Source organism: Manihot esculenta, chromosome 8 (assembly GCF_001659605.2).
Source record: "Manihot esculenta cultivar AM560-2 chromosome 8, M.esculenta_v8, whole genome shotgun sequence".
NCBI classification, from domain to species: domain Eukaryota; kingdom Viridiplantae; phylum Streptophyta; class Magnoliopsida; order Malpighiales; family Euphorbiaceae; genus Manihot; species Manihot esculenta.
The window spans coordinates 1,711,923-1,723,748 of NC_035168.2; the positions used below are offsets into that span (position 1 = coordinate 1,711,923).

Genomic DNA, 11,826 nt, shown 5'->3' on the forward strand with positions numbered 1-11,826 from the left:
GTCAATGATATGGAGGAGTGAATCAGAGAAAGTTAAAGGTGAAAGTCGGTGATTTTTTGGCATCTTGAAAAGTGTGTAAAGAATATTATTTGATACCAAAAATCACTCAAAGGCTCTGCTACCTGCCATGTGCTTAATTTATTGAGCATTCATCTTCCAGTCTAATCACATCTACTCTACCTAGCACTAGGCATCATTAGAACAATGGTATTATATGCACTACAAGATTCCTGAACACACCCAGAAAAATGGAAACAGAAGCATTTGGCTTTTAGCAGAGCAGAGAATTTTGGTTTTAGCTGCATGAATTGGCCAGACTCTAAATAGATCTTTTTTATTTCAGGTGATTCTTGAATTTGAAATCTGTCAGCAAAGCTTGAAGTTGGATTCTAGGAAATTGGAAGGTTTAGAAAGAGCATAGCTTGATTAGAAGTTCAGAACCATCTTTTTCCATTGGTAACTGCTTTAAGTTTCATCACAAGCTCTTCCCTTTGAGCTTCTACCTCAGCATATTTGAGACTCATGTGGAAGTAGCGTTCCCGAATATCTCTTAACTCTGTCTCTAATGATGATTTTGTGCGTTCGAATTTTTCTTTCGGTACGAATTCACCTTCTGCTTTTGATTTTCTTGGAGATCCTGTGCGACCTTTCCAGCTCTCAGAGATCAACCTGTGTCCAGGCCAAGTTACCAAAAAACAATTATGTGAAAATGGAAGCAGAGGTTCCATATAAAACTATCTGGGATTTCCTGCACAGATGACTTAGTTGATGAATGATCTGAAAAATCACCTGTAAATGTTGCTTGGTTGGCTAAATTAAACATGGTTTTACTTAAATACTTGCCTTTTAACCTGAGCTTTATATGCATTGTTTGCTTCCATGGCCTTGTTGGACTGTTCATCCTCAAGCACCTGAATTTTTGAGGAATTATCACCCTGATTTCGGAAAAAAACAGCATTCGATGCTTCAAAGAATCAGATGAAATCATTGCTCAAAAGAAGAAGAAAACAGAGGAAAACAGAAGAGAATGCATACTTCTCTTTGCTGTTGATTACTGGGAGAATTTACACTTTTCGATTCCCTCGAATTTCTTTGTTTTTCCTTCATCAATATCAACTCTTCTTCAAGGGATTGAATTCTTTTTGTGCACTTTTCTTTCTCTTCCTCAAGTTGTTGTATCTGTTGTTGAAGTTGCTTGTTTGTTCTCTTGATCCGGCTGAGCTCATTTTTAAGTTCTGCATCCTGTTCACATAAAGCTTCTTTTGCTGTTAGGTCACTCGCCAATTGTTGAAGCTTTTGTTCCAAGTCAAATTTATCTTGTTTGCATTCTTCTAATTCTGAAACAGCCTTCTGCAAGTCAGTGATCTTTTTAATAAACAAATTGGTCTCTATCTTCAACTCTTTGCATTCTTCAGATTTTAGATGCATTGAAGTTTCTAGTTTCTCTTTCTCAGACATGATTGCATTCAGTTCATTCTTTAGAGCCAAAAATTCATCCTGAAGAGTTCCAATTTTCAGCAACTCAGTCTTCAAATTGGTAGATTCTTCCATGAGTTGTTGCTTCTCATACTCGGAAACCGTAAGCTTCAGTTCGAGCTCATTAACTGTGGTCTCAAGTTTTTCATCACATGATCTGTAATTTTCCAACAACTTCAACGTTTTTCCATTATCATTCTTCAGCTTTTCTTGGTTTTGATTAGAGGAAGCAAGCTCCTCCATCAAGTTTTGAATCTTCTGCTTGGATTCCATCTGAATGGTGCTGAGTTCTGATTCCAGCTTAGATATAATTGCGCGTAAAGCAGACGCTTCATGCTCAGCATCAGAAGCTATCCTCTCTTTTTCATCTTGAGTTGTAGAAAGTTTCTTGGTAATGTCTCCAATCTCTCGTTTAAGATTCTCAACTTGAACGATCTTCTCCAAATACATCTGATTTAACACACCAACTTTCTTATTCTGCTTATCATTTTCCTTGAGAAGTGCATCAAGTTCTGAAGTTAGGCTTCTTTCTTTTGAGGCACTATCTTCCAACAATGAACGAATATTTTCTTGCAAAACATTAACTTTTTTGGAGCAATCAGCAAAACTTCTTTGTGATTCCGTGAGTTTCGTCTCCAGTTGGTTACAATGCCCTTGCAGCTCTAGTTTCTCCACTTGCAACTCTTCATTCGATTTCTGAAGTGACCTGCATTCTTCCATAAGACTCTCAGCAGCAACTTGTAACTTTGCATTACCATTTCTCAGATGTTCTAGCTCTTCTTGAGCTTCTGACAATTGATCATGCCTCTGTTCTAGCTTTTGTTTCACATTCATCTTCTGAGTCTCTATCTCATTTCTCAATTTTGCAACCTCAGCTTGAAGATTGACAGCATTGGATTTGGAACTCTCTAGCTCCAGTTCGATCGACTCCCTCTCGTCTGTCAAGTTCATGATTTGAGCTTCCAGGCCAGATATGCAGGTTGACAACTCTCCATTTTCCTGCTCAAGCTCTGAGAGATGAATCTCCAATTCATGCTTGCCAATTTCTAGCTCTGAAGATTTTCTCTGTAGAATTTTATTGGCAGAAACATTAGTGTCCACACTTTTGCTGAGCACCATTAAATCCTTCCGCAATTCATTCAGGCATTTGGTAGCAATCTCACTCTCTCTAATAACAATTTCCACTTTTTCCTCTAGTTGGCTCTTTTCTTCTTGAAGAACAGAAAGCTTGTCTTCCAATTCTCTTTGATATCTTTCAAGCCTCCCAATCTCCTCTTCTTTTGACTGCAAACCATTTTCAAGTCTTTCTATCACCTCTCTTTTTTCAGTCAATTCCTTATTCAGTTCATTAACTTGATCTTCCAGATTTAATTTGACATTCTCAAGTTCTTGAATCGAAAGATTGTAATCAATTTCAATCTCCTTGAGAATTTTCTTCTTCATCTTCTCTTCAAGGGCATGAATTTGGGCTTCATGATTACTCTCTTCGAAACTGGAAGGGGTAAAAGATGCACCTTCTTGTGTACAATGGTTCTTCATTTCCTTGAGCTTGAGTAATAGCTCCAAGTTTTCATCTGTTAGCTCCTGGCAATCGCTTTCTAGCTCCTGCAGTTTAACTTTCAGTGATTCAATCTCTCTGACAAGAATTCCCTCTCCTCCTTCTGTGGATTCCTTTTCTGCTGAATGATGCCTTTGTTTCAGAGATTCAGAAAACGTTGCTTTCAAACTGATTATTTCTTTGTCTTTAGCCGATAGCTTGGATTTATATTCTGTCTCCATATCCAGAAGCGTTCGATGATTGAAACTCCCATTGTCTGAGTTTCGGGTTTTTTCCTCTATTGCCATTTCCAGTTCTTGCACCTTAGCTTGCAATTTCTTCTCTGATTCCTGCAACTGTTGCACCTGGAGAACCAAGTCCTGGTTCTTCTGCACATTCTCCTGAATAGAATTTTCCATATCACTGAATTTTGATTGTAGAATTGACAGCTTCTCTATTTCAGCTTTCTGCTTTTCTACAGTCTCTTCCAGCTCCTGAAGCACTGAAACAAGCTCAACATTTGACTCTTGACTCCTACTCAACTGCAAGGTGAGATTGGCATTAGATTCTTTCTGAAACTTAATCTCATTTTCTAACTCCTTTAAAACATGGGTTGCTCCTTTGTCCTGAAGTGAGGAATCCTCCAAGGCTGCTGGTTTCTCTGTTGACTTCTCCAACAATAGCTTCAGCTTTTCAACTTCCTTTTGCAGTCCCTCACGTTCTGCACACGCTGCTGACAGCTCCATCTCCAAATTTACTTGGTTACTGGACTGGTCTGAGTATTCTTTCCTCAATATCTCTAAGTCAAGCATTAGCTTCCTGGCATTCCTCTCCCACATCTTAGCTTCACTGTGAAGGTCTTCGATTGTATCTTCTGCAGCTTCCAATAGGCTTTTAGATGAACCTGAAATTCTCGAAGATGGTGCAGCCAACTCTTGAAGGTCATCCACAGAAAGGTTTGCTGAATGTGTAATCCGTGAGTTAAATGATGAATGATCTGATTGCGAAGCATTGTCAGAGTTAGAACTGCCTGGAGGTACACCATTTTGGGAGCTAGTTGAGTCTTGTCTTGCAATGTGGTTGTCCTCATCAATACTCAACTTGTTTGAAGGGGAAAATACTTCTCTTCCCATAGAACTCTCTGCTGAGTTATAGATATGATGTGATTCTGAACTAGATAAACTAGCGTCCTGGAATCCTCCTCCTCCCTTTGACATATAAAAAAAAAGTGAGAGACTTGTATTGCATCATAAATTCCTCAAATTATAAAAAGGAGATTGATTTCATTTCCATTGTGCAACAAGTGAAAAAGAGATGCATTCTGCAGAAACATGCTTCATATTAAGACCTTGTTTGCATTCAACCAAGCAAAGATGCTGCAAAGTTGGAAGGGAATATGTGATATTACATACCCTTGTTTCATGGTCGTCTTGATGAGTGATGGAACCCAAATCTCTGCTGGAGTAAGATCTTGCACTCTTTGCAAATGTATTATCAGATTCCTCTGACTTGACTTCTCCATCCTTAGAGTCTGCAGTAAGATCTTCTTTATGGGAATTTGATTCTTTTGATTCATCATCCCTGAAAATTTATGCCAGACAAATCTTCCATGAACTAACAGAAGGAGAGGGAAAAGAAAAGGAAAAAGGGAAGACTGAAAATTCCACCACATATGTACTAAACCTGAGATTAATCCTTGGTGTCAGGCATTGAATCTTGAGCTGCAAATCGTTATCAAAGGAAAAGGTTATTTGAATTATTTTCAGTCTTTTGAATAATATATATGCAAATTGGAGTCTTATATCTCTATTTAACAAGCCATATTCCTCCCCAAATGTTTTAAAACAAAATTTTAGATTCCAGTTCATCTTTAGTATTATAGAGAATTCAGACAAGCCAAGTACTTTAGAAAAAGAAAGATTTTAGCAGTAACTAGATTGGGACAGGAAGGATAGATCTCATTTTCCAAGAACTAATTAACAACTCACAGAAACCAATAGTGGCTAGATATATATACAATTTATGAACTCACTTGCAAAATGGTTCCATGATTGCACTTTTTCAATGGGAGTGAAAGTGGAACAGAATCACTTGAGCTCATATATGTTGCCATGTTCACTACTGTCTCCCCAAGAATGCCAGATCTAGCTGATCCCTGTAAACAAAACGGAAATTAAGATTTTACCACCCATTAGTTGTCCTAGAAGCAAACAGCTTATCTGCATTTCTTTTAGAGATAGTACCATAGCAACTACAAGCTTGTAAGGAAAATCTTCAAGCTCCTTTGAAGGCTGGCCATCTTTTGAAACCCAAATAGACTCTGAAACAGTTTCTGTCCATTGACAACTTCCATTTCTTACAGCTGCTTTACTTGATTTTACAATAGTTTTCCCAGTTTCTACTGAGACAATGGACACAAATAACTTGTCCCATCCTTTTGGCACCTGTTAAATACACACACATTGTCCCATTTCTTCGTTAAATTATTACACAAAAGAAACTAACTTGTCATAAGCAAATCACCTGAAGTGCTTTGAACTGATAGAACTTGAAATCAAATCTCTCTCCTGATCTTGCAGGCTTAGTCTTGTGCAACCTGAACATTTCGATCCTCAGCTCTTCTTTTTTTTTCGGATGATTTTAACTTTCACCCTTTTCTTGTTCTTGTTGAAATGCTAGTTTGGTGACAAATTCAAAGAGAATTAACAAGAAGAATTAGCCGGAAGCGACAGTAAAAGAGAGAGAATATTATTAGATAGGTGGTGGATCATTGTAGAGAATTGGGTGATATTTTATGTCTTACCAACTTTGGCGTTACGTTTGTTATAGAAAAGATAGAGAGAGATGCATGGGATATTATATGACTGTCGCTCTTGTCATACGCTGCTGCATCAACAGTAAAACGGCAACACCATCCGAGTCTAACGCTCACTCTAAACTCTCTCCATACCTGATCTAACTCAAAACCCAAGGCTGACCTTTTATGCTTTATTAATTATTAGATTAATTAATCATTAAGTAGAGATCTAATTATAACAATGATGAAGTTGTTCTCTTCTCACCAACAATCCTTCTCCACTCAGCGTTAATTCATTATTACTAATGTTGTTTCTATTGTGTTAAATCTCGAATTCAAATCTTATTAAAATAGAATGAAAAATAATCTTTTTATTAACTCATTTTTTTTTTAAAATAAAATAGAGATTGAAAATTAGAGGAGTAGAACTGAGACCTTTTAAATTTATTTACATACATCTACTATTTATTAGATAACAATACAGCTGTGATTAGTTATTGTAGATAAGTCTCTTCTGTAACTGAATAGCTTAGAGTCTTATCCTTTGTATTCTATAAATACTTGTAATTATAGACGTAATATACATCGAGACTAATATTCTATAACCATTTACATGGTATCAGAGCCCTATTAGGTATCAACTCTTTCCTTTCTTCTGTTTTTTTTTCTCTCCCTGTTCTCGTTGTCTTCGTCATGTCTTCCAACACAACAGCCCCTTCTCATCCTGCCGAGTCTTCCACCCAACCTGCTGTTTCCAATTCTTCTCTCCATCCATCTTTTGGAGTTTCTAATATCAAAAATTATGTCAATGAAGCTCTCAATTTCACCAACTACCTTCTCTGGCGTTCTCTCATTATTCCTGTTTTACAGGGTTATGATGTGTATGATCACGTTGATGGTTCAGTTCCTGCACCACCATGTGTATTACCAAATTCTGCTGGTGAATCTAAACCAAATCCAGATTTCTTATTATGGAAACAAATTGACCGTCTCGTTTTATCTTGGATTCAGGCTACTCTTAGTCCTGATATCTTGCGTAGTCTCATCAAACCAAATGTTGTTCTTACTGCTCAGCAAGCCTGGGAAGCTATCGAAACTCTGTTTCATGATCAAGCTCATGCAAACCTTCTTCAACTTAAAGCAGACTTTTACAGCACTGTTAAGGATAATTCTACCATTGATGAATATCTTCAGAAATTAAAAACTGTTTATGATTCCCTCTGTTCTATTGGTCATGCTATTACTGAGGATGACTTAGTTATGCAGATACTGGATGGTTTGCCTGTTGAATATGAAAATGTTGTCATCAATTTGACGGGAAAGAAACCTCTTCCTTCTTTTGCGGAGACACGTACTTCTTTATATCTTCAGGAGTTGCGATTGCAAAGTCGCGCAAAGAAACAATCTCAGCCAGTTCCAAATCCGGCAAATTCGCAGACAGCGTTAGTTTCTACTGAACGCAATTCTTCTTCTAATCAACGAGGCCGTGGAGGTCGAGGTCGTGGTGGCCGTAATTCTGGTTACTATCATAACACTGGTGGTGATTCCTATGGCAGAGGGGGTCGTGGTGGTCGTTCTGGACGAGGAGGACGTGGATATTATTACAATCAATCATCTTCTATGTATCATCCTGGATCCAATTTTTCAGGTTCATACAATGGTGTGCTTGGTCCTCGACCCACTGGTTTTTCTTCACCATATGCTGGTTTTCCACCTCAATCTGCTGGTTTTTCTCAACCCACACAGTGTCAGATTTGTTTAGAATATACCCATATAGCAAGAGATTGCCCACATTTTACTCGTTCTGGACAATTCTCGGGTGATCGATCCTTTGCTGCGGTTCAATTTCCTGAACCTGTGCATTCTGCGTGGCTACCAGATACAGGTGCTACTTCCCACATGACACCTAATCCAGGTATCCTGTCTTCGTGTCTTCCAACTCCCGTTTCTAATAATGTTGTGTTTGGTAATGGACATTCTCTTCCTGTCACTCATATTGGTTCAAATTCTTTTCCATTACCTAGTCGTGATTTACTTTTAAAAGATGTTCTTGTCGTCCCTTCTTTAACTCATAATTTAATTTCTGTTAAGAAATTTGCTCGTGATAATTCCTGTTCAGTTGAGTTTGATCCCTATGGTTTTTGTGTGAAGGATCTCAAGACGCGGACTCCACTTCTCAGTTGCAGTAGTCCAGGGGACCTTTATGAGTTCTCTCCTTCTTCATTTTCGTCTTCTTTGTCTGGTGGTTCTACGAGTCTGATTGCTTCGGCAAATTCATTCGAGTTGTGGCATCGTCGTTTAGGACACCCTAATTCTTCCATTTTGTCAAAGTTATTTCGCACATCTAGTTTTAATAAAGTGTCTTGTACTGCTTGTCGATTGGGCAAGCATACTAAGTTGTCGTTTTCTCATTCTCATGTAAGAGCTTCGGCTCCTTTTGCATTAATTCATTCTGACGTTTGGTCTTCTCCTGTTTCATCTTTTAGTGGCTATCGATATTATGTGGTGTTTATGGATGATTACTCTCGATATGTGTGGTTATATCCTTTAAAACGAAAGAGTGAGGTTTATAATTATTTTGTTTCATTTGTGGCTTATGTAAAAACCCAATTTGGTGTTTTGCTTAAGTGTTTGCAGTGTGATGGAGGTGGCGAATACATTAGCAATCATTTTCAACAGTTTGCTTCTAATAATGGTATCCGTCTGCAATTTTCTTGTCCGTATACGCCACAGCAAAATGGCGCGGCTGAACGATTACATCGCACATTAATAAATATGGTCAGAACTTTGCTTACTCAATCCAATTTATCTTTGCAATTTTGGGTGGAGGCTGTGCATATGGCGGTACATTTACATAATATTTTGCCTAGTGAGACATTACAATTTAAATCTCCTTATGAACAATTACTGGGTAAACCGCCTTCTTATACTCATTTACGAGTTTTTGGCTGTTCTTGTTTTCCTAACATAACAGCAACAGTGTCTCATAAGTTGGAAAATCGCTCAATTCATTGTATTTTCCTTGGGTATCCTGATACTTACAAGGGATTTCGTTGTTATAATCCGAAAACTGGCAAAGTGATTATTTCTAGACATGTGCTGTTTGACGAACATCAATTTCCCTTTTTACAGTTCCAGCAACATGTTTCTGCACAACCAGCAGCTTCTGTGCAACGTGGCTTCCATCTTCCTTCCTTTCCAAGGCAAGTACCATTGTTACAAAGTTGTTCGAGTAATAATAGAGCTCAGAATCAGCAAGCTGTTACCGTACAGGACTGCCGTTCTCCTGTTCATTCAGAACCAACGGATTCTGGAAATCAGTCACCTGCGGATCATTTCGATACCACCAGTCCTGCTGTTGCGGATTCTACACCTATTGTTCCTAATGAAACAAATAATGCCTTGACTCTTTTTCCTGCAGATTTGGCAATTACAGGTCCCTCAACTCAGACTTTGCATCCCATGCAAACTCGTCTCAAAGATGGGATTCGAAAACCAAAGAAAATTTTCTCCTTGACTGCTCATGGTGATCAGAATCAGATTTTGCCCGAACCTAAAACCTATACAGAAGCTCAAAGACATCATGAATGGAGGAAGGCGATGTCTACTGAATATGACGCATTATTGCGCAATCAGACATGGAAGTTGGTTCCTAAGCCATCCAATGTTAATATTATAGGTTCGAAGTGGGTGTATAAAGTGAAACTTCGATCCGATGGAACTCTCGAACGGTACAAAGCCCGTTTGGTTGCACAAGGATATGCTCAGAAGCCTGGATTGGATTATGATGAAACTTACAGTCCGGTTGTCAAACCAACAACAATTCGGACTGTACTTTCTCTTGCTGTTTCGAGACAATGGCCGGTGCATCAACTAGACGTCAAGAATGCTTTTTTGCATGGGGTTTTGAAAGAAAATGTTTATATGAAACAGCCACGGGGATTTATACATCCGGCTTTTCCAGAATATGTATGTCAGCTTCAAAAGGCTCTTTATGGATTGAAGCAGGCGCCGCGGGCGTGGTTTGAGCGTTTTACGAATTTTTTGAAAATGATTGGTTTCAAAGGAAGTCGTGCGGATTCCTCGATGTTTGTGCTGCGTGAGGGACAACACATGGCTGTGTTATTACTTTATGTGGATGATATAGTATTGACAGCTTCGTCCCAAACTTTGATGAGTCGGCTATTACAGGTTCTTAAATCGGAATTTGCTATGTCTGATTTAGGAAGTTTGCACTATTTTCTTGGTATATCTGTCAAGCAAAATTTGGATGGGTTGTTTTTGCATCAATATAAATATGCAACGGATTTATTAAAGAGAGCAGGAATGGAGATGGCTAAACCTGTGTCAACACCAACTCTTAATGAGTCCTTGTCTTTGTCATCCGATAGTGCTTTACTCAGTGATCCGCAACTATACAGAAGCCTTGTTGGCGCTTTACAGTACTTGACTTTTACTCGGCCGGACATTGCTTTTGCTGTTAACCAGGTGTGTCAATTCATGCATAATCCAAGAGAGAAACATATGCTTGCGGTAAAGCGAATTTTACGATATGTCAAGGGGACTGTACATTATGGTTTGCAATTTTATAAGGGTGGTTCGCAGACTTTAACAGCTTATTCTGATGCCGATTGGGCAGGTTGCCATGATACTCGCCGGTCCACTACAGGTTTTTGTCTTTATTTTGGTAACAATCTGATTTCTTGGTCTGCCAAGAAACAGCCAACTGTTTCACGATCAAGCGCGGAAGCAGAATATAGAGCAGTAGCTAGTACGGTGGCTGAACTGACTTGGATTACTAGTTTATTGCGTGAGCTTGGAATACAGCTTGAAGAGCCACCTGTGGTGTTTTGTGACAACATTAGTACTACATATATGTCAGCTAATCCCATTCAACATGCACGAACTAAGCATATTGAATTGGACATTCATTTTGTACGCGAAAAAGTCATCTCTGGACACCTACAAGTTCATCATATTGCAAGTACTGATCAAACAGCTGATGTGTTTACTAAAGGACTTTCTGGGACACGTTTTCGTTTACTAAGAGACAATCTATGTGTTATGCCACACATTGATTGAGGGGGGATATTAGATAACAATACAGCTGTGATTAGTTATTGTAGATAAGTCTCTTCTGTAACTGAATAGCTTAGAGTCTTATCCTTTGTATTCTATAAATACTTGTAATTATAGACGTAATATACATCGAGACTAATATTCTATAACTATTTACACTATTAAGGTAAAGATATATCTACTATCAGACTAAACCTGTGAATGCAATTCATTTTATTTTTATTTGGTTTATGGAAATAATAATCAAATTAATTTTTTTTTCCCAAACCTTTGGCTGATTTAGTTCAATTACCGAAGGCATATACTTAATTAATGATCAATACTCCAGTTCTTGGTGTAACTTTGTAAAACTTTAGATTTTAAGTAATTATTTATTTATTAAAATATTTATAAGTGACTAATACAAAATTGATATATTTAGTAATAAATAGTTTATAAATATATTTATTATTAAAATTATTAAAAATAGTATTGAATAAGATATATGGTAAAAATTTAAAATTAAATGAGATAATATGATAATTTACCTAGTCAAATTAATTTATAATTTTAGTATTTATAAAAAAAATGAAAATTTAGTTACATCCAATTTATTTTTTAAATTTATAAATGCAAGTTTATTTTTTAGCTTATTAATAAATCGGAGTTTTCTGTTTGAAAATAAAAATATTAATTATGTGTGACATATAAAATAATGGCATGTCAAATCTCACGTTGATAATTTACCATATTATCAATGGAGTTAGAATAAGGGGTCCTATATTATTTTTCTGAGATCAAAAATTTTATTTTCATTGATATAATAAATATTCGTTTTAAATATTTTATTCTAACAGATTTGAATGCAAATAAAATTTATTGTTAATTTAGTAAATTGAAGATATATAATCAAAACAAAAAATAAATATAGTTAGTATTTTGAAAATAAAAAATAAAA

General features: G+C 37.1%; 1 protein-coding gene and 1 long non-coding RNA gene across 3 annotated transcripts; one reads left to right on the forward strand and one right to left on the reverse strand.

The window, feature by feature from the left end:
- LOC110620351 (myosin-11) lies at positions 1-5,773 on the reverse strand. Of its 2 annotated transcripts, none has more exons than XM_021764054.2 (8): positions 5,537-5,773; positions 5,257-5,457; positions 5,046-5,168; positions 4,697-4,734; positions 4,426-4,594; positions 1,036-4,221; positions 844-911; positions 1-669 (listed from the first exon to the last, which is right to left on the reverse strand). In XM_021764054.2, exons 1-8 carry the CDS (start codon positions 5,615-5,617, stop codon positions 435-437), a joined length of 4,101 nt encoding a protein of 1,366 aa, XP_021619746.1. In that variant the 5' UTR covers positions 5,618-5,773; the 3' UTR covers positions 1-434. The 2 variants fall into 2 exon arrangements, with proteins under 2 accessions (XP_021619746.1, XP_021619745.1); XM_021764053.2 differs by having other exon boundaries at positions 844-935.
- Positions 3,423-5,825, forward strand: LOC122724406. The gene is made up of 3 exons (XR_006351796.1): positions 3,423-3,562; positions 3,646-4,759; positions 5,693-5,825. It is a non-coding gene; the product is annotated as an uncharacterized LOC122724406 (long non-coding RNA).
- Positions 5,826-11,826: the final 6,001 nt, after the last annotated feature.